We start from the raw sequence: 26,912 nt of genomic DNA on the forward strand, positions 1-26,912 counted from the left end.
GCCTGTTGGCAGCGACTGAGGCACCTGTAGCCCTTTTCATAACGTCCTTTCATGCTGTAGCCGCAGCCTTCACACGCACATAGAAACACACACCAACATTTTAACGGCGATGCACTCGGCGAGTCAAGGTTTTCTGCTTATCTAAATATAGCTTTTAATAAGTGTTCTAGAGAGGGTTGGGGCGGATGGAGAGGGCAGGAAGCAAGTGAGGGAGGGAGGAAGAGCATGGAGCAAATGGATGGCTGAAAGAATGAAGCCGTCATTACCTAACCAGCTGCTCTGTGCTCTCTCATCAATCTGCCTTTGAGTGCCATGTAAGTTTGTATCAGAGACATAACCCCAACAGATAAATGGCGGGGTGGTTCACAGGGTGAGGCGCACAGTGCAAGAGTGCCCAATGATGACGTGCGGGCATGTGGGAACCATGACCAACATTAGTAGTAACATTATTTATTAGAAAGCATTAAAGAAAATCTATAAGTGACCAGCAGAGAGCATTCACAGATTTAGTTTAATCATTCATTCCAGTTAATTTACCAGTCCCATCACCAACTTCATCACCACTGGAGAAACTTCCGAGTACTCGTCAGCTTACCTGATTCAAATTTGGCTGATCTCAACTTCAAGGTTATCTTCTCGGGCACCACTGGACCATGTTCAATTCATATAGATTACCATGCCCAAGAAGATGGTTCATTGACTTGAGACCTGCCGAACTTTAAAACGAGTTAGTTTGATCACACCTCGTGTTAAACCAGAAACCTGATGTGTCAATGTTTTAACTGCAGTGGGGTTTCTGTCATGACAGATAACGATAAAGTACTTTGAGTTTAATAATTCATGTCTGCCATAATGCTCCAGGCTCGGCTGCTCATCAACAGTAAAACACTGATCTGGTTTGCCTAGCGTCTAACCATCTTTTCCCTATATTTGTTACTTATTTTTGACTACTGACAAACACATCTTTTAAAGACATGCTCCTTTTTTTTTTTTTTTTACTGACACTACTTCCTGCAGAATTGGCCCTGAATGCCTTAAAAATGCACTCACACACATATCCCTCCAAGTTCACTTCTGTGTGCGATGTGTTGCATGGATTTTAGTTTATCGGGTCGTGTCTTGTCTTGCTGCACCCAACCCCCCCATGAATTGAAAACGCACACAGTGACATAGCAGCATGCCTTTGCATGAGAGAGAGTGCATGTGGGGGGGAGTTTTCTATGAACATAACGTACCAAAAAAACCCAAAAAAAGTCAAAAGCTTGACAGGAATGAATATGGATGGAGTGAATGAGGTTTGCCATCATGTGCCTGTGATTTTTGTTCTCTTCGATGGCATCTTCCACTCATCCAGCGAGCTTTATTCAGCCCCTGATTTTAACCCAGGATGGGGGGGGGGGGGTTTTGGGTTAGCACATTTTTACTTAAAGATTAATATATTTAATTTCATTCCTGTAATATAAAATCATTATTGAATGTCTTAACCAGTCATGACTTGTTGGAAGGAAATTTGGGGCTTGTTTTATATTTGTCGCATTATGTTGATTTTTAAAGTTAAAGTTTCTTTTTGTTTTTTTTCCTTTTTTCTAATGCAAATTTTAACGTGATGTTGGATATATTTGTATTATTATAGACTTTTTTGTCCTTTTTTTGTAAAATGCAAATAACACTAACTGGGGGACTCCCGATGGCGAGAAAAATGGAAGAAATGTAATCACGAAGCCATGAGACGTTAATGTGGAAGCATGCGGTCCACTGTTGACATGTTCATTTCACAAGTGCCTCCTCTTCTTTAACAGCGGGAATAAGCAATCGATACTTGGGGTGGGGGTGTGCGGGTGTGTGCGTGTACACAACCAGAGAACCTGCTCTGTACACACAAACAGACACGCAAATACAGTATGGGAGTGGGGTGGGTGAGGTTTCAGAGCATGCGAGTGCACTTATCTCCATGGAACCTTCCCCAACACCCCCATTACAGCTCACCCGGGTGGGGGGGGACAAGTGACCGACATCCACTGATTTGGTTCTTTTCATTTGTTTGTGCTTTTCATCGATTTTCATTATTCCAGCTCCTGCCGCAGCCTTCCTTGTTTCCGCCGACATTTTCACTGCGTTTCATCTCATTTTGCTAGCAGGCGGACCCAGGCCCAGCTACATGCATATTTATTAGCCAGTGCTAATCAGAGTACAAGTAGTACTTTTCTTTTTTCTCCCCTCCTCATTTTGTGTTTTGTTTTTTTATGGTTGATCTATTTGTGGTTAATCAATTTGTGCAATAACAGTGGTTCATCTCACTTTGTAACCCAGTTTGAATCAATGGCGTGAATGCGGTATAACCTTATTTTTGTAAAGAAACCTGAAAAGTGTAAAAACATGTATGTGTAGGCAGAGAAGCTACTCTCACACGGGAGCTACTGTGTGATGAAGCGACGATGGAATTAGGGGGTTGTAACAATCCTGAAACCGACACAAAAATCCAGAATCTTCCATGTTCATGTACCATGATGCCACTGTGGAGCGGTTAACTTTTTAACATGCACTGAGTCACCGGGGACTTATCTATGTTTGAGTTTGGTTTCGTTTTAGCCACATGCTAAAAAAAAGTAAAAGTTAAAAAGTTCCATTTCAAATGAGGCATTGAGGAATTGCCACTACAGTGTTTTCTAAAAAAAAACGTTTGCATTTGGGTGTTTCAAACAGGCAATAAGCTTTAAAAGAGGTGGATGTTAACCTAACCCTACATGATTCACCAGTGACCTGTGGATGTTGATGCCTGGTTAAAGGTGACTGCTGTAACATTAGGCATGAGAATAATGGACTTTTTGCTTTGGAGACAAAATAATGGTTTAAAGCAAAGGTTTCCCAGAAGCTGCCATGAAAGCTCACTAGAATCTGTGTTGAAATATTAAACTGTTCACACCTTTAGGTCTTAAAAGGAAAATGGGTTTTACACCTTATTTGGTTTTTGGGAAACCTTTACCTTAAACATTAGCTGCCACTGACATACAAGCGCCTACCCCAGATTTTCCCTGATAAAACAGGCTCCTGGGAAAGTTTTATTATAAGCCCCTCTGTCCTCTCCTTCAGTCTGAGAGGCTTTGATAAGACCCCAATCCCCCATCAGCTGATGAGGGTAATCTTTTATCCACTCCTAAGGGACTGTAAATACTGGAGGCCTCCACTACGGCAAACCCCCGAGGGCCAAACCAGACCGAGCTGAACAAGATCCAGAGCTATTTTTCGCACCGAAAAAAAAGAAACATTGTTTTTGTATATCAGTGATGAATAAATGAGATTTTAACAAACATGGCGATTTGTTGCAGACTTCTTTCTTTTTTCTGTCTTCTTTAATTTCTGCAGCTGCGCTTCTTTGCTGTCTGCTCTCTTTCCTCCCTTCAGCAGCAGCTGGAAGGCACCTGGAGTGTTGTTTTTGTCTTTGACTAATACTCCCAGTGGGGAGGCATACACACAGCGATGCCACTACGGTGTTCAATATGGTTCAGTCTGTCCCAAATCTTTTTAAAGCTCTGAGAGTTACAGGCTTCATGCTGCTTTGTCCAAACCCCTTTTGGTCAGCGGAGAGGTCTTCTAAGAACACTCACCTCCTGTCCTATGCACGCTTCTGTTCTAAAATCCAAACAATCACAGTCTACTTCATATTAATAGCCTCTCGTGGAAGAAAGAAACTTTTTATAATCCATATTAACATAGGTTTTCTGAATTAAACAAATACACATATTTTTGTTTGTCTCTACTAGCAACTTCAACACAAGAGCCAGAGTGAACTGAAGCTCTAGTACTTATAGCATTATAGAAAAACAGATTTCATTAACAGTATTAATGTAATCTGACAGCATCTGGTTTAAACAGAAAAACATGGAAAATTGTTTTCTCTGTGGTAGGGTCACAACAGGTCACTCTAAGGAGGGATCGGCATAAAAATCCAATTACTGCACATGAAAGACAGAGTTTTCAGGGTCTGACAACGATCCTTAAACCTGAATTGTTTCTGATGGCCAGCAGGGGGTAAATCTTGTGGCTTCAAAGAGAAAATCTATGTGGAAAAAACAACTTTTCATCTTACTTGATCTTTAGTAACGCTTTTCTGATGACTTTAGCGTTCTCTATTATTGAACAAAGAATTTTGATTCATAAATTATGATCATTAGTGTTAAGAAGGCCATTAAATCAGGTTTTGCTTTAAGGGCAACTGGTTTCAAAGAGCTGAGATGTCAGTGTAGAATGCTCAGATCAAAACTCCCAAAATGAGGCTTTGCAGTAACCACAGTGGCGCTGTGACTGTCCATCTTTTATATACAGTCTGTGATTATGGCTCCGAGACTTCCTGTCTTTGAAGTTTAGTAACCAAAAAAGGAGAGAGAGAGGTCGTCCACCAATGGAAGGGACTTAATGCACAGAACAAAGTTTCAGGTGGTGATGTCCATCTTTTATATACAGTCTGTGTTCTTTGACCATTGCTGCATTCACTCACGGATGGACACGAGATGGGCACAAAGATTAAGAAGGATTGTGTGCCTGGTAGACATTTATAAGAGCAGATCTGTCCGTTGCAGCATTTTAACTACGCTGCATTTCCATTTCCACTGTTTTAGATAAGGGACGTGAAAAGGCTCCCTCAAAAGAAATGCCAATGATCTGTTCTTCCTTCTCAACACCGCTGCTGTAGAACTGTAAACACGACATATCCAATGACATTAAAGTGGGTCAAGTGAGTCTGTTCCAGCACCGCAGCTCTAAACTGAACTAACAGCCTTCTGACTCTGCTCTTCCAGCGGGAGTCTTTGTTGCAACAGTTGGCACCATAATGAACAGACAGTACACACTTTTGTGCTTTCCTGCCCTCTCCTTCTGCTGCTTTCACATTCACAATTTGCAAACACACACACACACACACACACACACACACACACACACACACACACACACACACACACATCGTTTCTTCATTGTGTTGTTTTGGTGTGAAAGAGAGGGGAGCATCTGGACTGTAATGGGTGGGGAGTTCTGTGCTAAAAGCTTAATGAGCTAAACGAGTTCATCGGTTAGGTAGGCTGCAGCTCTGTTCCTCACTGAGTTTAAAGTCTGACACTCAGAACTTCTCCAGGGAGACTTGGGCTTGTTTACATGCGTGCATGTTTATGGAGATCATTTCATGCATTTTTTTTAACCCCAAATAATCTGAAATGCATTGACTTCAGCTGTAACAGAGAGACAGAGTTGAAAGAATAAAGTAAACTACCCAATGTTTCCTTTCATGATGAAACACCAGCGAATGGGGTAAAAAGCACTTGGGCAAAGTGCCATACATTCATGCTGACAAGGCAGATGTTCAAAAAAAGTCTTCTTGTAAGTTTTTACAGTGTGGGAACTTCCAAACTTTTTAAAACTGACTGATATCATTGATGGTATGACATGCAGTCATCCATGCTATGTTTTTTGTGGATCATCACTATCAATATCATCCAAAGCACAGTGGAAGCATTTACTGCTTCCACTGTACTAAAAGTGAATGTAACGAGTGTTGGCAAGCATGTTTTACCTCTAGTTCCTCTCTGTTCCACATATTCCACTCAGTAAGTGGTAGACGTGAAAACCAAGCTTAAATGAGCACGAACAAGTTCATATGTTGTTTTTAAAATTCAATGTAAATTAAGTGTTTTGTTCTCCTGCCCTTTGTTTGACTTCAAAACAGATTCTACAACAGACCAACTATTAAAGTAGACCTGCTGGTGATGGTTAGGTTTGTGGGTCGGGGATCTATGTAACCTCAAAGTTTTCTAAGACGTGTGTGTGCAGATTGCAGGTAGAGAATCTGAGCGAGACTGTGAGGTTGTTCTGAGAGCTGACGCTGCTTACAGTCAAGAAGGGAGACGCAGTGAGCACCACTCTGCACCATCTGTTTGTTCTCTGACAGACAAACCAACAACCATTAGACATTTTTGCACACAAACACATATTTATTCCACGTCTAAGAAAAGACCCGATTTTGATACAAATTGGACAACAAAGATCTGCTTTAGTTAAACAGAATACGTTTAATTTACTCAATTAACATGGAAACACAGATTAGTTGAATCGTCTAAAAACAAGGATTCCTGAAGTCAACCATGAAGGTTTTGAACAGTTTACAACATTTTTAGAACAAACACCTTCAAACAAGTTTGAAACTTTACATCAGCAAATAATAATTCAATAAATCTGTCATCTTTTACTGCAAAAAATTGTTCAGGAGAAATAAATCTGCAGAGTAAAACCAGCAGGTTTAGCAGAATAGCAGCACAGTCCCCCGTCTTCGTTTTGACAGGATACAGAGGGCCTCAGCATTGAGCTGGAGGTCACATGTGTTTTGGAAGCATTATGAGATCAGTACACGCCTCAGTGATGCCTATGAAACTGAGTTGAAGTGTAAAAATACAAAAGGTGCACAGCTGGACTGATCAAAGAGAGGAGCTGAGTGCTCTGTCAGACACATGTGAGCCAGATGATGGTGCAGCTCTGAAAGTACTGTCCCATCATCCTCTGCTGCTATTAGCAGCGTGTCTATTCACTGCGCTTCAGCAAAACAACACAAAGATGAGCTTTACATTTTATATCATCCAGTTTTGCTTTGTTTTTTTTTCTGGTTTTTGTGATTAAAAACAACACTGGGAAAACAAGAGTTGCTTTATTTGACTAATTACCACACGCCTGATAACAATGGGCTTCCCTGGGCTTTTAGTTCCTGCAGCACCTGAACGTTCCTGAAGGGTTTGGAGACTTTTGTTTGGAAAGTAATGTAAGAAAACATGATGTTAACATGAACTTAATAATCTGCCTGATACATTTGTGGGATTGTTAATGCATTGTGGAGTGTTTAGCTTGATCATCCTGGTAGAGGGGTTGAGACAGCGAGAGATTTACTGGAAGCAAATGATGTGATTGCAAGCGAAAAGAGGAAGTGGTGGTGCCACGTTGTGCTTATACTATAAATAATGATTAATTAGTTACTCATTTATATAAATATTCAGTGCACATGGCCACACAATTTGCATAAGCTATAAACAACACTATAAAGTTATAAAAGATCATTTAAAACTATGGGAGAAACCACGAGACACACTATGTGCGCACAGGTCAGAGGTCAGCCCCAGTGTTGTAGACTGGGATACCCAGGTGCTCCTTCCCAGTGAGTGCTGATTTCCGGCGAACACTCACCACCAGGGTACCGTCAGGGTTAAGGGTCCCACTGACTGACAGGGGGTCCATATCCTCAGGGAACAGGGACTTATGGGTGAACGTGTCACTGATGCTGCCATCATCCAAAACCTGAAGGATGGAGATGAAAAGTCAAACAAGGGATTGACCAGCTGGGAATGAAAAGGAAGAAAGGGCACAGAAAAGTGAGAAGAGCAACAAGGCCAGGGAAGGTGCTGGGGTGCAAAAAGAAGGTGAGAAGCAGTGAAAGAGATGGAGGCAAGGAGTGCTGCACTGCTCAGCTGGTGAAGAACAAGCGGGGGGAAACAGAGGCAGAGGAAAATGAGCACTGACTGCTGCTCTCTGAAGATGCTTTTTCACTGTTATAGGGCTTCGAGGCAGGTTGAACGCTTGTGGATTTTTGCCAATTTGCCTTCTTAACCCTGTTAAAATGATTTTCCTGGACTGCAGCGAAGGCTCTTCCCACTTCTCCTTCTGCTCTCTCACCTTTTAAAAATGATTAACATCAAACTGTGAGGGGAGGCGGAGAGCGAGAAAGCCGCAAAGGCACCAAGCTCCAGCTTGTCTGCAGCTCAACAGACCACATCCGAGTCCGATGTGATGGATATGACAGCGGCCCAGATAATTTTACTATACAACGGTCAGTCATTTTTGATTTACGAGAAGATGCTGTCTTCTCATAAACATGTTTTATTATGATAAATTCTGTTTTTTCACAATCTTTTTTCTGGCTTAAGAAATTATTTTATGTCTGCTTATGATCCCTCGTGTGATTTAATGTAGCACTGATGGTGAGACACAGATGGAACGGCCAAGCTTTGTTGGTCTAGGTGCATCTCTGCACTCCCACAGTCAGACAACAAAGTATTAACTCCCCACTTTTACAGCCTATACCACCAAGAGAGCACCAAATCAAGATTAACATCTTTTACGTGTTACATATGTGATTTTTTTTCTATTGTGCCTTTAACCATAATACTTTTATAAATGAGATGATACCTTGCTCAGGGGAACCTCATACACTCAACAAAAATATAAACGCAACACCTTTGTTACTGCTCCCATTCCCCATGGGATGGACGTAGAGACCTAAAATTCATTCCAGATACACAATATAACCATCCCTCCCAAACAGTGGTCACAAATCAGTCCAAATGTGTGGTAGTGGGCACATCTGCTATATTGAGATAATCCATCCCACCTCACAGGTGTGCCACATCAGGATGCTGATCTGACATCATGAGTAGTGCACAGGTGTACCTCAGACTGCCCACAACAAAAGGCCACCCTGGAATGTGCAGTTTTGTCTCACAGCAAAATGCCACAGATGCCACAAGCAATGAGGGAGCGTGCAATTGGCATGCTGACAGCAGGAATGTCAACCAGATCTGTCGCCCGTGCATTGAATGTTCATTTCTCAACCATAAGCCGTCTCCACAGGCGTTTCAGAGAATATGGCAGCACATCCAACCGGCCTCACAACCGCAGACCTCGTGTAACCACACCAGCCCAGGACCTCCACATCCAGCAGGTTCACCTCCAAGATCGTCTGAGACCAGCCACCCAGACAGCTGCTGGAACAATTGGTTTGCACAACCAAACAATTTCTGCACAAACTGTCAGAAACCGTCTCAGGGACGCTCAACTGCATGCCCGTCGTCCTCATCGGGGTCTTGACCTGACTCCAGCTCGTCGCCGTAACAGACTTGTGTGGGCAAATGCTCACATTCGATGGCGTCTGGCACGTTGGAGAGGTGTGCGCTTCACGGATGAATCATGGTTCACATTGTTCAGGGCAGATGGCAGCTGAGAATGTCCCAGTTCTTGCATGGCCAGCATACTCACCGGACATGTCACCCATTGAGCATGTTCGGGATGTGCTTGACCGGCGTATACGACAGCGTGTACCAGTTCCCACGAATATCCAACAACCTCGCACAGCCATTGAAGTGGAGTGGACCAACATTCCACAGGCCACAATTGACAATCTGATAGACTCCATGCGACGACGTGTTGCACTGCATGAGGCAAATGGTGGTCACACCAGATACTGACCGGTTCTGGGTCCCCAGACCCCCAATAGCGCAAAAAACTGCACATTCCAGGGTGGCCTTTTGTTGTGGGCAGTCTGAGGTACACCTGTGCACTACTCATGATGTCAGATCAGCATCCTGATGTGGCACACCTGTGAGGTGGGATGGATTATCTCAATATAGCAGATGTGCCCACTACCACACATTTGGACTGATTTGTGACCACTGTTTGGGAGGGATGGTTATATTGTGTATCTGGAATGAATTTTAGGTCTCTACGTCCATCCCATGGGGAATGGGAGCAGTAACAAAGGTGTTGCGTTTATATTTTTGTTGAGTGTAGTAGCCGTTCGGTGGATTCAATCCCCTGATCTTCCGATTATTGGGCGACCACTCTATTTACTTAACTATCCCTGTCATCCCTGCCATGTTTGACTATCATCAGCTCATCTTTTTTGAGAGTGTGCTACATGTTCCACCTTATACAGCCATGGAAACATAACTACAGGGAATACTTCCACTAGAAGGAATAATCCCTGTCAAATCCTCAAGACCAAACAGCTGCCTTTCACCATTAATTCACCTATACTTGTTCAATGGAAGCAACAACACAAAGTTTAGAATTTCTTCCTGAGACCAGGTTCTCTGAGTTCAGTTGAAGTATCAACAGCTGAAATAGATGCCTGGAGTCCCCTGGTTAAAGTGCTATGCTGGTTCATTATTCTCATGGTAATCATCGAGCTGTTATACGTCTGGCAAGGAAATGTTAAGAAAATGTTTCTGTATAAGGAAGTGTGTATGATTTATTTATTTTTTGTCCCTAATCATAACCAATTAGTACCTAAACCTATCTGCATAATATAAAGTCTGACTTAATGCATAAATCTAACCGAACAGTGTCATTAAAGGTAAAGTGCAAGAAAAATGGTCCCAGCAGAACTTATTCTTGTCTTATGGTTGAAAGTCATATGATCTCTTCACCCTGTCTGACTCCTGACATTGACATTTGTAAATTATGATGAGGGCTTTCTGACTAAGTCAGAATGGAAGAATATGTTATTGTATTTGTTTTCAGAAACTCACGATAATCCCAAATTATTGGAGTCACTCATGGAAATTAGAAAGCATTCATAATAGTTAAAAAATTCAAAATATTAATCAGTGATTCAAATGGCAGATGTCATACTTTGTGATCAACAAACAAAACATTGGACATGATTAATGATAATTCATGGCAGCAGCTGATTTGTTTGCAGTGATTTTGTAACAATAACAGCTTTACCCAGACATGAGTGATGCATCCCAGCAGGCCCACGAGTGCGCTCATGCACATTTGCATGCTACAAGAGTTCACAAATACCCTGCTAATTCCCCCTCACTCATTCAGAAATCCCAAAACGCACATACACCTACACACCTTCTGGGCGTGGATGACCACGTGTTGGTTGTAGGCCAGCACCACTACGTCATGTGGCTCAAACTGGCTGACATCAGCTGACATGTAGTAGCTGTCTCCCAGACACCTCACTACACCACCTGTGCTGGTCTGTCCAACTGTTGCAGCGCCCCCCACAGGAGCTGCAGAATAAATGCACAAACATTACAACCGTATAAAGCAATATAGTTAATGCTCACGGAAATGTATCACAGACAAAATGTAGAAAAGTCCATCAACATGTTAACGTTATGAAACATTTATATTTGTAAGACATTTGTTTTTGCTGAAAATATTGTGTTGTGTCTAAAAAATAAAGTCAGCTCCAGATTGCAGTTATGGTCTGTATTTGTATAGCGCCTTACTAGTCCCTAAGGACCCCAAAGCGCTTTACACAATACACAATCATCCACCCATTCACGCACACATTCACACACTGGTGATGGCAAGCTACAGTATAGCCACAGCCGCCCTGGGGCGCACTGACAGAGGCGAGGCTGTTGGACACTGGCGCCACCGGGCCCTCTGACCACCACCAGTAGGCCTCTAATAGCCTCTTGAGGCTGAGTCCCAAAGTGGGTCAATTGCAATGGACACCCACAAAGAGATAGCACAATAGTATTAAAAGTGGATTTATAGAATTTTTAAAACAATCTTGGCCCTCATGGATAGTTTGAACCTTCATGAACATTTTTTAACTGTTTTGAATCTTTTTTTTCTTCTTTCTTCTTTTTTTCTTCTTTTTAACTTTTTTAGGACTTTGTTAACCCTTCAAAGTTTTCATTACTAAGTAGTGTCACTGAAATTGACATCTTGACTTTGTTTTCTGTGTTTGTGTCTTCAGTAGCATATTTCAATAATATTGAATATAAAAAAGGCAGCACGGTGGTTAGCACTGTTGCTGCACAGCAAAAAAGGTCCTGAGTTCAATTCCACCATCAGGCCGGGGTCTTTCTGTGTGGAGTTTGCATGCTCTCCCCGTGTTTGTGTGGGTTCCCTCCGGGTACTCCGGCTTCCTCCCAAAGACATGCAGTTAGTGGGGATAGGTTAATTGGTTAATCCAAATTGCCCATAGGTGTGAATGCGGGATTGAATGTGAGCGCGAATGGTTGTCTATCCCTGTGTGTTGGCCCTGCGACAGACTGGCGACCTGTTCAGGGTGTACCCCGCCTTTCGCCCTATGAAAACTGGGATAGGCTCCAGCGCCCCCCGCGACCAGAGATGGGCAGTAACGCGTTAACGCGTTACTGTAATCTGATTACTTTTTTCAGGTAATGAGTAAAGTAAGGGATTACTATTGCAAAAACGGTAATTAGATTACCGTTACTTTCCCGTAGGAACGCTGCGTTACTGCGTTACTAAAACCGTGATTTTTTTTTGCCAGAATGTCTCATGACAGTGACGTAAGCGAGCGCGACGTTCGTGACAACAGCTGTGTGCAGATCAACAGTGGATCATATATCGAATGCAGGAGAGAGTATGAGCGTGCAGCGTTTAAAGCGTGGAAGTACTGACCTTATTTTGAGTTTAATTCCATAAAAAGTGACAAAAACATTAGCGTCCGTTGTGCGTGGGAAGAAAACTTCTCTTTACAAGGAAAAAACCCGTAAACTTCCACGCAAGCACCGAGTGCGCTGAGAAACTCGCGGATTCTTCAACTGACCGCCGCGGCACACCTGCACCAGGGCAAACCTCTGCCTACGCTACTCCTACTTTACAGGTGAAAATAGAGCAACAGGACCGCTAGTCTTTGATGTTATTTATTTTCTGCTGTGTTTTACTTGCATCTATTTGAAAGACTGAGTGTAAACACAAAAAAAAATATTTTATGTGCTGGAATGTGCAAAAAATAGGTTTAAATATTAAACAAATTTCTTCCAGTCAGAGAATGTTGCATATAATTAAATTTTTGCTTGATGCATAAAGTTAAAAGATTAAAACTAATAAAGCAAGTTTTAAAAAGAGACTTTTGATTTGATTACATTTTGTATGATGGATTATGCAGAAAAAGTAGAATTGGGCTGAAAGATCTATCGCTTTATCACCTATTCAGGTTGTAAATCGTGTTTTTAAAAAGTAACTAAGTAACTAAGTAATTAATTACTTTTGTAAATAAGTAATCAGTAAAGTAACAGGATTACTTTTTTGGGGACGTAATTGGTAATTATTACTGATTACTTTTTTCAAGTAACTTGACCAACACTTGCCGCGACCCTGAAAAGGATAAGCGAATGGATGGATGGATGGATAAAAAAGGCATACAAATAATATGTCTATTCTTAACATAGTTCTGTAAGCAAGGTGCAAAGCTAGCAAGCTAGCTAATGCATAACATAGCACTTCCATCTCTCCTCCAAATAGAAGAACTCTTGGCTCCTGAAAAACAAGATGGTGATTATCATGAAGCTGAACCAGGGCCTTCAAAGTGCAGAGTTAACAACCAATGGTGCCTCCATTTTCCGTATACAGTCTATGTTTTCAGCCTAATTTAATACGATGTTATTGAGTCAGTGCACTGTGTTTATTTACAAAGTCCACAGACTGGATTATTCGGAATTACTTATGGCACTAGTTCGTTTCTAACATGAGACTGAGAGTAACTGTTAAGCTTCCTTGAGAGGCACTGTCATTATGAAATTAGAAAAAATGTTAAATGAAGTCATTTAATTCAATCTTGTATTTTTAAAACAAAAATGCACAGTAAACACAAATTAGTAGTTAATTTACTACTGTGCATTTCAATGTGCCTTATCTATTAGTTTGACACTGAACGAGTCCTGAGTCTCAGTTGTTTGGGTTGTTTCCAGATTTTAAACCACAACCTGTGCACTTAGAGGCCCGTGGACGTCCGACAGGGACAGACTGAAGGGTCAGTCTGGGCCGTCAGTGTGTTTTACTGCTAGTCAGAAATAAACAATGTTTTGGTAAAGAAGAGACACAACAGGGCAAGAATTGCTTTCATTTTATTTCCACCTTCAGTCTCCATCAGTTCTCAGGTAGCTCATGAGAAACTGAAAATATTCCTATTCAGTGAAATAAAATTTTTAGTCCGGTTATTGATTTTGCTTTAATCTGCCTGTGGGATCATAAACCTTTTATTATTTCTGGTCGTTACAGTTCTGTGCCCTGTGCAGCGTAACTCATTTAACACGTCATGATAAGTCTATATCTGCACTCCACCTTTGCTGTAATAATTTTCACCTTGCTATTAAATGCACTGCATTTATACAGCTTTTTTCCAGCCTTATTGACCACTCAGAGTTACTTCTTTATGTTGTCTGGCAGACGATGTCTGGAGCCATGTGCACTCTCACAGCTAAGGCTGGTTGCTGTTTTTCAGGTCTTTTTTATTCATTTAACCTAGAACAGTAACATGGATTACTAAGACGTCTTTTCCTGCTTATGTGCAAAATAAAGAAAAGAGCTACGACTTACCATCACGGTACTCGTGAGCAGCTGCTCGAAAACAGCTAATGTGGAGCTAAGATGACCTTTTTTGTGCACTTTTGTCACACATAATAACAGCAAATTAAATCACATCGATCAGATCAAAGAATACACAAACCCTAGGACCTTTTGATCAATAATTTTTTATTGGCTGCTGACCCTTTGCTAAGCCCCTTCACTGAACAGTGACTCAAACCATAGCAGGTCTTCAGGCTTGTGATTTTTGTTCTTGCTGAAGGATCACAAAAAATAAAAATACATGTTTTTATGTCTTTATGAAACTAAAAACAGAAGCACAAATGTGTAAGTTATGCATTTCTGTGTCTTTATGTGCGCCAGTTGTAGATCAATCCAAATATTGATAGTATCGATACAAACATTGGCATCATATCGATACTGGTGTGATAGGATCCATACTTTATTTCTATCCTCTAACAACAGAAGCTGACCCAAAGTGCATTAGAGACAAGCACATTTACATTCCAGCTCTCCAAACAAACAGCTTCAAAATACATGAAAAGCTGAAAGATGTGTTTTGTTGTATTAGCTAATTACTGTGGAAAGTAAAAATCACAATGTGGTAATTAGAAGTGTTCAGAATTTGCAATTTAACGACGATTAATCTGATAAATCATAGCACTTAGCTTTCCCCTGATCTTATAGGTTAAAAGTATCGGTAACCTACTGGTATCAGCACTACTGGCCCTTGGTATTGACTGAATAGCAAAATTTGCAATATTTCATGTTCAAAAATGCACAAAATTACACAGGAACATTTTCTTTTTGCAGTATTTTGTGGCCAAAAACATTGTAAAAGTTTAGCTAGCTATAGGTTGGCATGACTAACTCCTGAGGTAATTAATGACTTCCAGTGCTCTGAGCTATAGAGTTGTTCCTCACTGTTGTAACTGCACAGGGATGCAAACATAGACATATAAATCATGGATGTAGCTTCTGGGTCAGAAAAACCAAGCAAGTGCAGAAGTGCCTTAAACCTGCATTCTCTGCGAAAGGCCACCAGATGGCAAAAGCTGTGGTTGCAAAAACACCTCCAGTCCTAGAAGTCTGTGGAAAAATAGCTTTTTGACTTGACCGCTACGAACACTTTTCTGATGAGTTTATAAGCTCAGTTGTTCATTTCTGGGCATGTTCAATACAGTTATACTATGTTTAAGAAAAAGTATTATCTTTTGTGCAGTATTTTTGGCTAACTAAGTGTTTATAGCTTCCTTATTCGAATATTAGGTAAGAAGATGTTGAAAAAAGTGTTTTAATTTTAAATTTAGAAAAGAAAAGCCCTGTGTGAAGAAACCCAGAAAAATGCAGATGTAGCATATATTAACCTATACTGACACAAGAGTTCCTTACCATCATGCCCATAGAAGGGTCTGCTGTGCCTTCTGAATGGGGCCAGACAGTTTGGTCCTCCAGGGCCTTCCTCTCCAAACAGACTGGAATGATCGGCGTAGTCGAGAAAAGGCTCAAGAATTGTTTCCAGTGAATCAGATGATCCACCCAGAGACCCCTCTGTGCAGTAAGAGCTAGACGTGCTGTAGCGTGCTGACGAGCGGTACGATGAGGAAGCTCTGCGGCTTGAAGATGTCAGCGATGCCATATTGAGGGACACGCACAGTGCCAAAACACAGTCTGACTCTTCGAGCAACCAGGCTTCAGAAAACAAGATTGTGTTTCAAATACAAGGCTCTACTGACAAAATACAGCAGAAGCAGTGGGCAACCAAAGCTACTCTCCAGCCAGAGGTCCTTGCTGTGGGCTTTTATAAAGCACTGGTGCATTGTGGGTCAGTGGAGCACACTGTGGACTTTACTGTACTGTATCTCTCCTGTGGCCATAAATGGCATTTTGTTTCACCACTGGGGCCAAGAATGTAACGGACAAACTGATAAGGAGTAGAGACCCTTTCTTATTCACACACGCACGCACGCACGCACGCACGCACGCACGCACGCACGCACGCACACACACACACAGGGCAGAGATAAGTAAAGAGGACCTCTTGGAGATGCTTCTGGCATGTAGTCAGAAGCATGTAGTGTGGGGTCAGATGGACTGACCCCACACGTGATGCAAGCACTTTATCAATAACGCATGAACAAATTGGCCATTGAAATCCTTCTAAACTGCTAATGGAATAAAAGATATTTTAAGATGTGTAACGGAGAGTGTTTTCCCCAGAGAACACATTTCAGAACAAAAGTTAAAGGTTGTTGTTTTTTACCTTTTTCCCTCCAGAAGAGCCAGTGTAAATGCAGGCCCTGTTGACCTTTTCCATTCCCCCTCTAAAAGCTTTAATTGTAATGACATTTGCCTTCTGATGATACAGTCGCCCTCCAAACAGTGCCACACATCAACAATGACATTCAGGAGTGTCACATTAAATAATAATAATAATAATGATGGATACTTTATTGATCCCCATGGGGAAATTACTTGTTTTTCTCTGCATTTGACCCATTCACTCAGTGAAGCAGTGGGCAGCCCACTAAGCAGGCGCCCGGGGAGCAGTGTGTAGGGACGGTACCTTGCTCAGGGGTACCTCAGGGTAGCCGTTAAGTGGATTCGAACCACCGACCTTCCGATCATGGGGCGACCACTTTACCTACTGAGCTATCCCTGCCCCAATATGTTTTATGGTATGTTTGTTTGTGCATTTTTCATCCGAGGATGTGAAAAATGACATTCAGCAGCATGTCATTTTGCCCTTCGGGCTAACACCAGCCTCAGTCGGAGCAGGGACACAATCATGTACAACCTATAAACCTGAAACAATCCAGTTAATACAAGCAGCATACATCAACATGACAGTCCCAATTTGTGCTCTCAGGTGAAACACTTGTATCCGTCCTTGTATAAAATATTATGCATTAATAAATCCTCTGTTTTTCTTTTAAAGAGGCTTTTCAGAGCTTTTCAAACATCTTAATTATATGAGCTAAAAATGCACAAAACACACAAAATGGACAAACATTGAAAAATGTAGAAACTCAGTCGTGTGTCTTTCAGCATCTCACACTCAGCGGTAGAGGTGTTCATCTGTCCTGCTCCACCCCCACAGCGGTCCACTGTCTCCACTGGGAATAGTTTTAGTCTCTTGTGGCACATTATGGTCTCTGGAGCCAGAACATAGAGTCTCTGCTGACCTCTAACAGATGGTGTATCTTAGCTGCAACATGGATGATGGGATAAAAATGGTCAACTGGTGTTAATGAGGTAAAAGGCTAGAAATAGCAGCTGCTGTAAATTAAATCTTAAACTGTAGAAATTTTTCAAATTCGGCTGGAAACATGTTTAAAATCATCAACTACATTCAAATATCACGCATAACAAAAAGCAACAGGCAAGGATGGGACTGTCTGGCCCTCTATTGGTCCAGACTGAAATATTTCATATTTCACTGATGAATTAATTGTTCCATGGAACTACATGCTTTCCAGCCATCAGACTTTGGTACTAATGCCTTCAAGCACACTCACTTTGTGTTCCTACCTGGTGGGTTTGAAAAAACAGACACACACAGTTTAAGCTTGGCTTTCTCGAGAATGAGCACACGCACTAAAAGAAGAAATTGATCTGACACTTGCTACAATCATGGCGTGTGTGTTGGTGTCTTTCCAGTGTGACTTGTGCTCGCACTTTCTGTAACTTGGCACGCACACAGTGCAGGTGGTTTGGAGGCACAAATGTGCAGTCAGGCTGGTCCGTGGTATATCGCTGCAGGAGCAAAGATTTCTATACACAGAGAGAGATTACTGCAGATGTCACAGGCTGGTAATGGCTGGACCCAGAAAGCAGACCCAAACAACTGACGTTAAGCTTAAATGGTTTATTTAAACAAATGGAGCTGGTATATGTACAGTGAAGACGTTTAATAGCAAAGGGCGGCGGACTGCTGGAATCTGGAAGAGGAGAGAGAGTTTTAGGTTCAAGGTTCTTTATTTGTCACATGCATAGTTATACAAGTATAACACACAGTGAAATGAAACCTGACACGCTCCTCGACTCATGCAAAAGGTTGGGGAGGGGATAGCATGCATGCAGGTGAATTCTGTACATTAAGTGAATTAAATTAATGATGATTAGCAGTGACTGGCAGGCTCAGAGTGTGACTGAAGAGCATTCTTACTTAAGAGGTGACAGTTAAAGGCTGAGGCAGGCAGTCTGACTTCTGTGAGTCATGTGGTGAGCGGTGGAGAGTGGGTTGGCAGGTAAGTACTGATATCCACTTTGTCTTGATGGGGGAAACAACTAAACCAGGCAAATGCCAAAGCAGAGGACAGAGTATTTACAAAAACAAGACATCGCCACAGCCAGAGCCAAAAAATGATTTCCAGTATTTGCCAAAGAATGATTGGTCATATTTAAACTGCTGCAGATAACTTGTTGGCCTATAGTCTGTGATACGTATGTCAAATATGTCTCTCATGAATCATAAAAAGTATTTTTGAGCCACAAACAACATTCCTGTCACAAGGCAGAAGCTGCAATCAGTTTGTGGCAAAATGACTTTTATATAACCTTTATTTATCCAGCTATAAAGTCTCAAAGGACTGGATTGAATATAATGTAGCTACAATAACACTGAGTCATAATGACACTTGCAGAATAGGTACATTTACCAAAATAAACAAAGCTATTACACGTAAAAGACAAAGAAAAAAAAAAGAGAACAGAAATCTCTTTCTGGCACAATACTGACCCTTAAGTACACAGTTTTGATAATGATAACAGACTGCAGGTGTGTAACAGCCAGCCTGAGGAAATGTGATTGGTGGTTAGGCAGGAGTCCGCCCACATCTCCACCGGAAAGCACAAAGACAAGAAAAACAGCTCCACCACAGCTTGTCCCAATCCTAACAGGAAAAGACCAAACATTCAGCAGAATTAGGGCAGATTTTTGTTGCAATGCAACGTAACGATTACTGGGCTGTGCAAACATCACAGTTTACACCAGGGGTAGTGTTGTGATATTTTGATACCACGGTTAGCATTTACAGGATATTGTTTTATACAGGAGAACTGTTACTCAATAAGGCCCATCTACTAGTTGTTTTTCTCTTTCTCTGTGACCCAAGAATTAATGTGTAAGACTCACAGGCTGGTACCCCAAGGTCGAAAACACCACAGAGACGAGACCACTTCATTACTCCCATCCTCCCTTCCTTATCTCTTAGAAAAAGGCTCGTTAAAGGCCAGGTGGTTTGTTTCAGAATTCACTAATGAAAGAACTCTGTATTCTATGTCTAGGAGTGTATTTTGCTGGGATGATCATAAATTGTAGCTGAACTGATAAACTACACACAGGATACTTCTTTGCTCACAAGGCAGGAAGACGTTTCCTTATTTGGTCTGTACCGGTTTGAACTGAGAACTTGCTGACACATGAACCTTTTTTTTTCTCTATATAAGCTGTTATGTACTAAATAAACCTTTGAGTCGATTTGGGAAGACAACCTGAAGCAGTCTGTGTTTCCTTGTTCTCCCAAGCTGCTCCCGACGTCGTAACTAACCCAGCTGAATGGCATACCTGAGTGTTACTTTAAATAATTAGGAATCTTAGAAGGAAAGGACAGAACTCTGCTTATCGCTCGTGCCTTGGAGGGAAAACCGGGATGGACATTTTTTCCTTCAATTTGGCGTCAGAAGTGGGATTGACTGACAGAAGGTAAATATGCGTCTTTCATATTTATATAAAGACCGTATTATACCTCTCTCAGTGATCGATCCATAAAAAAAACGGGATATGCTGACGAAGTTTCACTTAGTGATCCAGAGAGATACACTGACGACTTCCTCAGTCCCCGAATAAAGTAAATTAACCCTTGTGTGGTGTTGGTGGACCCGCTAGTTGTGGCTTTCCAAATTAACACTATCAAACAATTTTATGTTACATTACTATGAATTAATGTGCTTCTCGTTTTTCTTTTATATAAAATGTTATAAATAAATCAGTTATAATCAAGTGGAAAGACACAACACATTTATACGTAAAAAAAAATAATAATAATAATAATTAATTGTTTAATTTTTCTTTTGAAAAAAAACAAAAACAAAAACACGGGTCTCAAGGGTTAAAAGCAGTAAATTAAAAGCAGAAAGACACAGGGAGTTGCCTGTTGTTTTGCGAGAAGTTGCTCGTTAAGTGAGAGTTGCTCACCCAAACAAAAATTGCTAGCAATAAATTTAAAGTGACCTCAGCTGTGCCGCAGCGAAAATACTAACCTAAATCCTCCTAGCGTGTAAACCCCTCTGGAAATCACTGAACATGGGTCAGAATAATTCAAAGACCACAGACAGGTCCGATAAAAAATCTAAAGTACCTGTAAAACCAAAAATTAATAAAATACAAAATAAAGTCTCAAATAACGGCTCAGTGCGCCTCCCATTTCCGGTTACGTGTAACCTACGTCCGCGAATCGGTGAAGACGTCCATGATCACGTATCCAGAACATGCGGAAGTGCTTATGTGACTGACTTTGTTTACAACTTACGGACTGTAAGTTCAATGCATTCTAATTTATTTCCGGAGCCCTATCCCGAACGATTATCGCCAGAAAACAGGTCAGTAAAACTGAAGGCCAGTGCAGATACTACCACGAAAGCTAAAAGTGTTAAGATAAAGTTGAATTTTGATGTAGAAGGCTCAGAGGAAAGTAAGAAACTAATGTATGCAGGATTACCCGCTCCAGCACAGCAAGGAAGTTTCAGAGGACGGAAGGATAAAAGTAGAGATATGTGTTTTTATTGTGGCTCAGTTTTCCAGCAGCCGCAGACACCCAGAGCAAAAATGAATTTGTGTATTTCATTTAACATAAAGGGTGAAATGTTTGCTGACACTGATAACAGCTTATGTTTTCTCTGCCCTATGTATCGACATGATGGAGAAGGAACATCCTCTGTGTCAGCTGGACCCTCAGCAGAGAATGAACTCAACATCCTTTTTGTCCGGTACTCTATGTCACACACTGTGCCAAAAAAAACGTGTACAGACGCCACTACCAGGTAATCCCATGACTGGGAGCCACACTTTTGTTTCTCTAAGGTCAAACAGTGATTTTGTCACATAACTCAGACATAGTTTATGACATAACTACACCATGTCGTCACATAGATCTAACCTACCCTATCGACTGTACTATTTCTGCACTTACGTTGCCAGCTGAATACCAGAATATGACATTGTGGTCTAAAAGTGAGAATGATATAGGATTTATTGACTGTACACTTTATCACGTACAAAAACACAACAAGCCAGTATATGTCAAGCAACATCCCATTTCTGCCGAAAAAGCCGCAGCCCTAGATGTCATGATAGGAGATTTATTGACTACAGGAGTAATAAAGCCCACACTCCTGTCAATCCTGTGCCAAAGCCTAACAAACCTGGCGTATGGCGTTTCATACAAGACTTAAGGCAAATTAATGCAGTCAACATTCCTCTGCCACCTCTCGTTTCAGATGTTCACAGCATATTGACATGCATTGCATACACATTTTACCGTGGTGGATTTATGCTCCGCTCCTTTTTCTCAGTACCTGTGCATGAAGACACACAGCCGTTATTTGCATTCACACATAGAAATAAGCAGTACACTTGGACTCGTTTGCCCCAAGGCATGATAGACAGCTCTGCTGCTTTCTCAATGGTGCTTCACTCCTCCAGGGCTGCACCCTGATCCACATGTGGATGACCTCCTCCTCTGTGCTGAAAGTGAAAAACTATGTCAAACTGCTACACACATGCTTCTCCAGCACCTCCAAAAGACTGGCCACAAAGCATCTGCAAAGAAAATGCAGTACTGTCAGACTTCTGTTCAATATTTGGGATTCACACTGTCTCACGGAAAACGTTCCATGACTACAGACAGGGTCAAAGCTGTGACCTCCGTCCCTCGTCCCACTACACAGAAGGAAATGCTGTCCTTCCTGGGCATGTTGAACTATTGCAGACAGTGGATACCAGACTGTTCTTTTCATGACCACATTCTGCGTGACTGTTGTAAAAAAGAGAAGCCTCCTCGAATACTGTGATCCACAGAAATGACTGCCTCTTTCAATGCATTAAAGGGAGTGCTGACCTCCACCACTCAAAGGTGCTGCCTGAATTGTTCAGGGAATGCCGGCCTGCCTGAGGGCAGTAGCAGCTTGCTCTATCATGATAAGGGACTGCGAGAAGCTCACACTCTCACATGACACTATTCTACACACCAATCACCAGGTCACGACCATTCTAGCAAACATAACTACACAACATATGCAAATCTCACTATAAAAGCGAGCAGCACACCCAATTCGCCAGCACATTTATTGATCCTATGCTGTGTTCTTATGACCGACAGGATGGCTCAGACAGGCTTGACGATCATGACTGCATGACACGTATACAGGAATCCACAGCACCACGTCCAGATTTAGAGCAAACACCTATCCCAGACTCAGCCACGGTTTATGTGGACGGGTCCTGTTCAAGGCCGAATGACAACTCATTTCTTTGTGGCTATTCAGTGGTGACATTGCCTGACATCATACTAGAGGCTCACTCATTACCATTTCACTCAGCACAAAAAGCAGAGCTCATGGCTTTAATACGCGCCTGTGAGCTACATTTGGATAAGCATGTGATGATTTACGCAGACAGCCGCTATGCATTTGGCGTTGTGCATGACTTTGGCACATTGTGGAGACAAAGAGGATTTAGATCTGCTGATGGAAAATAAATTGCTAAATTCTGATTTTGTGCAAAGACTTTTTCAGGCTATACAGCTACCATCGGCCGTTGCAGTTGTAAAAAACGAAAGGACACAGTACAGCTGACACAGACGAAGCAACAGGTAATGCCTTAGCAGACGTGACAGCCAAGGCTGCAGCTGCATCACAGCTCCCACCTCCACAGGAAGTATTATCTGTGCCCCTACAGCTGTCACTTGTTAAACTCCCAGACTATTTAGGAACAAATGTTGATTTAAAATTCATACAAGAGCAAGCCTCTGCATAGAATAATGACTGTACCTTAGATGACAGAGATGGCCTATATAAAAACCTTGAGGGTTTGATTGCCCTCCCATATTCCCTGATGCCAGTCCTTGCCCGACATTTTCACTGTGTGAGTCATGTCGGACAAAGAGGGGTAATAGGGGCAATAAAATCAAGATTTGTAATTGAGAAAACATCACATGCAGTAAAAGCATATTAGCAACCTGTCTAACATGTGCACGAACTAATGTAGGAAAATCAAAAGCAAAACATCAGCATTTACCACAACCAGATTTTCCATTTCATACATTATGACTCCATCTGCAGTAACCAAATTATTTCCATTTGAAATAAGACTATTTCCAACACCATGGTCAGCTTCCAGAGGGGCACCGCTAGTAGAAGGTGATGTATATTGCATTGTCCACTGATGTTCACAACCTGGTAGAAAAACTGAATAATAACTATCAGAAACTTTGTCTCTCCCAGCCTTGCAGACAGCCAGTGGAGACAAGGAGATGCGTGTTGGAGAAGTCACTACAACCAAGGACACTCTGGGAGGCCGCGCGTGTTCCAGCCCCAGACTGTACTGGCAGTGACGAAGAACCAGCATCCTCACAGACGGACAACCTCAGTGGATTCATGCCAGCAGGGTTAAGACCAGCCCAATCGGACCATCTCAGGCGTCGGATCAAGCAGATGACATCTCCGGCGGGCCAACGCCCGGAACCAGAGCAAATAAACACACGGGTAGACGACATCTCCGGCGAGCCAGCGCCAGGATCCAATGTACATACACACACACAATCACTGATTAACACACAACGTCTGAAAGAACAACAACAAGGTACTCAAACATCCAGCAGGAACAGAAAGCCAAAAGTACCACATGATGTCTAACCTGATAAAGCTAGACTCATTCCATCCTGATAATGGAGTAAATGAAATGCCCATTGTCATCACACGACGCTTATTCTGTGTCTCTCGAACCTGGGACCAGGCCAGAAGACGACTGAAGAACTGTCTTTCTTATATATTTAGGTTATCTATCATATCTATCGCATTAACCTTAGGATTTCTCTTTGCTATTTTGTATTGTAAACTGCAACCATGTTCATATTTCTGCAGGTCATATTTTGCTGACGATACCTCATGCTCTATTTTGCAAGACACCTACTTAATGCACTCCTCACGTTCCCTAAAATCAGTAAATGACAACATAAACGCCACTAATAAACGATTTTATGCACCCCATAGAGCAGGAGCTAACGCCTGGTATGAAAATGCCAGAACAGCCGCTCGTGATTTAGGAAACAGTAACTGTTATGTCTGTTCAAAGGCTAATCCAGAACAGGTAATAGTAGGATACCCCATATCCGGTTTCCCCCTCACTGAGGGACTAGAGGAAATCGGCGGAGATAATGCTCTCCTTAAAGACGCTTTACAGTTGACTCTGAGCCCTCTCGACTGCCTACTTAGACACACACACACACCAACTAACCCTGAGACTCCATTAGGCGAATTATTGAAGTTATCTAATGACACCGCAGGGACCTGCGCCCCAATGAAACGCCCCAAGAATAGGTTAAAGCCCTCACTGCCCTTAGGACAGATCCCTCTCCATTTTAATACTAGTATGATATGTCTGCGCAGACTAAAGTTAACTGGCCCAGACACACACATAGATTATACAAAGGATAACTACACATTTTTCTCTGACTCCCCAGGTGCACGCTGTAATGAGACATGGCTAGCTGTCTCTGTGGCTGAAGTTGTATCATATCTGGAGGAACACACACACAGTTCAAGTTCGAGCGGAGAATCGATCATTGTTCCCCCAGACGGTGTATTAAATGACACTGACTGGGGGGAGTTAGTTAAATCACACATGGTCACGCGCCTGACCAGACCAATCCCACATGCTTATTGGTTGTGCAATAATACCCTTAGATTAGCTTTACCTGTTAACTGGACCGGTACCTGTGGTCTAGTAACCGTTGATGTATGCTGTACTTTCATTCCCAATAACACCGCTCCTAACGGTTCATTCACACAAGCTATGAATAAACTTGAAGCATTGAAGATAGAACTAATTGCCAATACAGGCCACGGTCAGTGGCTACATAAGTGGCTACAGGACACGTTTGGAAGATGGAAGAAACTAATTGTAGCCTTTGTAACCGTTGCAGCATGTTTTCGATGATTATTGTCTGTTGTGTGATACCATGTATACGCTCTCAGAATTTTTGATATTAAGCTTGCTCGAAGGACCAGTTACAGTTATGATTTGTCTTTATATTATGTTATTACATTCTGTCTTTATACTATGTTATCATTTCATGATAAAAGGAGAGAACTGTTGTGATATTTTGATACCACGGTTAGCATTTACAGGATATTGTTTTATACAGGAGAACTGTTACTCAATAAGGCCCATCTACTAGTTGTTTTTCTCTTTCTCTGTGACCCAAGAATTAATGTGTAAGACTCACAGGCTGGTACCCCAAGGTCGAAAACACCACAGAGACGAGACCACTTCATTACTCCCATCCTCCCTTCCTTATCTCTTAGAAAAAGGCTCGTTAAAGGCCAGGTGGTTTGTTTCAGAATTCACTAATGAAAGAACTCTGTATTCTATGTCTAGGAGTGTATTTTGCTGGGATGATCATAAATTGTAGCTGAACTGATAAACTACACACAGGATACTTCTTTGCTCACAAGGCAGGAAGACGTTTCCTTATTTGGTCTGTACCGGTTTGAACTGAGAACTTGCTGACACACGAACCTTTTTTTCCTCTATATAAGCTGTTATGTACTAAATAAACCTTTGAGTCGATTTGGGAAGACAACCTGAAGCAGTCTGTGTTTCCTTGTTCTCCCAAGCTGCTCCCGACGTCGTAACTAACCCAGCTGAATGGCATACCTGAGTGTTACTTTAAATAATTAGGAATCTTAGAAGGAAAGGACAGAACTCTGCTTATCGCTCGTGCCTTGGAGGGAAAACCGGGATGGACATTTTTTCCTTCAGGTAGGCAACCTTTCTGATGATGAGTGCCATCTCAAATTTCCTCAGCAGTCAATATGATTGTATTAGCAATAAATGTAATAACGCTCTATATTAACAGTTACGCACTATATAGAACAACTTTATAGAATTATATTTGTTCACATATGTTGGCAGCTATCAGTGAATTGTTATCAGCTATTTTGAAACAAAAAAAGACACTTTTTATCCATAACAAGAACAGCAAATGAAATACAACAGAAAATGCAAAAATGCTATTTATGGTCTTCTCACAACAATGATATGAAAAATAAACTGGGCCAATATGGCATGTTTGTTAATACAGTGATACTCATGTTAATGTGATCTATCCTCTCCCACTCAGAGACACAGGTCTCCGAGTGTCCAGCATTCAGACGGCTGCCTGAGGACACTCTTCGTGTGAGAGAAAATCTGCTCACACAGATATGTAGAGCCAAATGACTTTGACTAGAGACCGGCCCACCAGGTATTATAGGGAAAGCCATAAAGCCTTTGGATGAAAACAAACGCTGTTGTGACAGTGATGTGCACTGTTCATCACCTGTTCAGCTCTGATGATTCAGTAAGGACATCTCCTGGTTTCATCTTCATGTTTCCCTCTCACCACATATCCAAACCGATATCATGACCAGCAGCTTTTACAGCTGTGGCTCCAGTGAACATCAGCTGATACTAGAAATTAATATTAAATCAATTCTAACAACAGCTGACCAAGCTTAAACGTGAAAAAACGTGAAACGTG

The 26,912-nt window shown here is 41.8% G+C and overlaps 1 protein-coding gene and 1 long non-coding RNA gene across 2 annotated transcripts; one reads left to right on the top strand and one right to left on the bottom strand.

Annotated features, from left to right (window-relative positions):
• Positions 1-5,974: 5,974 nt before the first annotated feature.
• hspb12 (heat shock protein, alpha-crystallin-related, b12) lies at positions 5,975-15,900 on the bottom strand. The gene is made up of 3 exons (XM_085380942.1): positions 15,502-15,900; positions 10,669-10,829; positions 5,975-7,329 (listed from the first exon to the last, which is right to left on the bottom strand). Exons 1-3 carry the CDS (start codon positions 15,746-15,748, stop codon positions 7,138-7,140), a joined length of 600 nt encoding a protein of 199 aa, XP_085237068.1. The 5' UTR covers positions 15,749-15,900; the 3' UTR covers positions 5,975-7,137.
• A 3,402-nt stretch (positions 15,901-19,302) lies between these two features.
• Positions 19,303-22,718, top strand: LOC146653512 (uncharacterized). Its single transcript, XR_014907300.1, has 2 exons — positions 19,303-19,961; positions 20,233-22,718. It is a non-coding gene; the product is annotated as an uncharacterized LOC146653512 (long non-coding RNA).
• The last annotated feature ends 4,194 nt before the right edge of the window (positions 22,719-26,912 follow it).

Source organism: Rhamphochromis longiceps, linkage group LG14 (genome assembly GCF_057381845.1).
Source record: "Rhamphochromis longiceps isolate RC_006_pf linkage group LG14, R_longiceps_female_GT1.1, whole genome shotgun sequence".
Lineage (NCBI taxonomy): Eukaryota > Metazoa > Chordata > Actinopteri > Cichliformes > Cichlidae > Rhamphochromis > Rhamphochromis longiceps.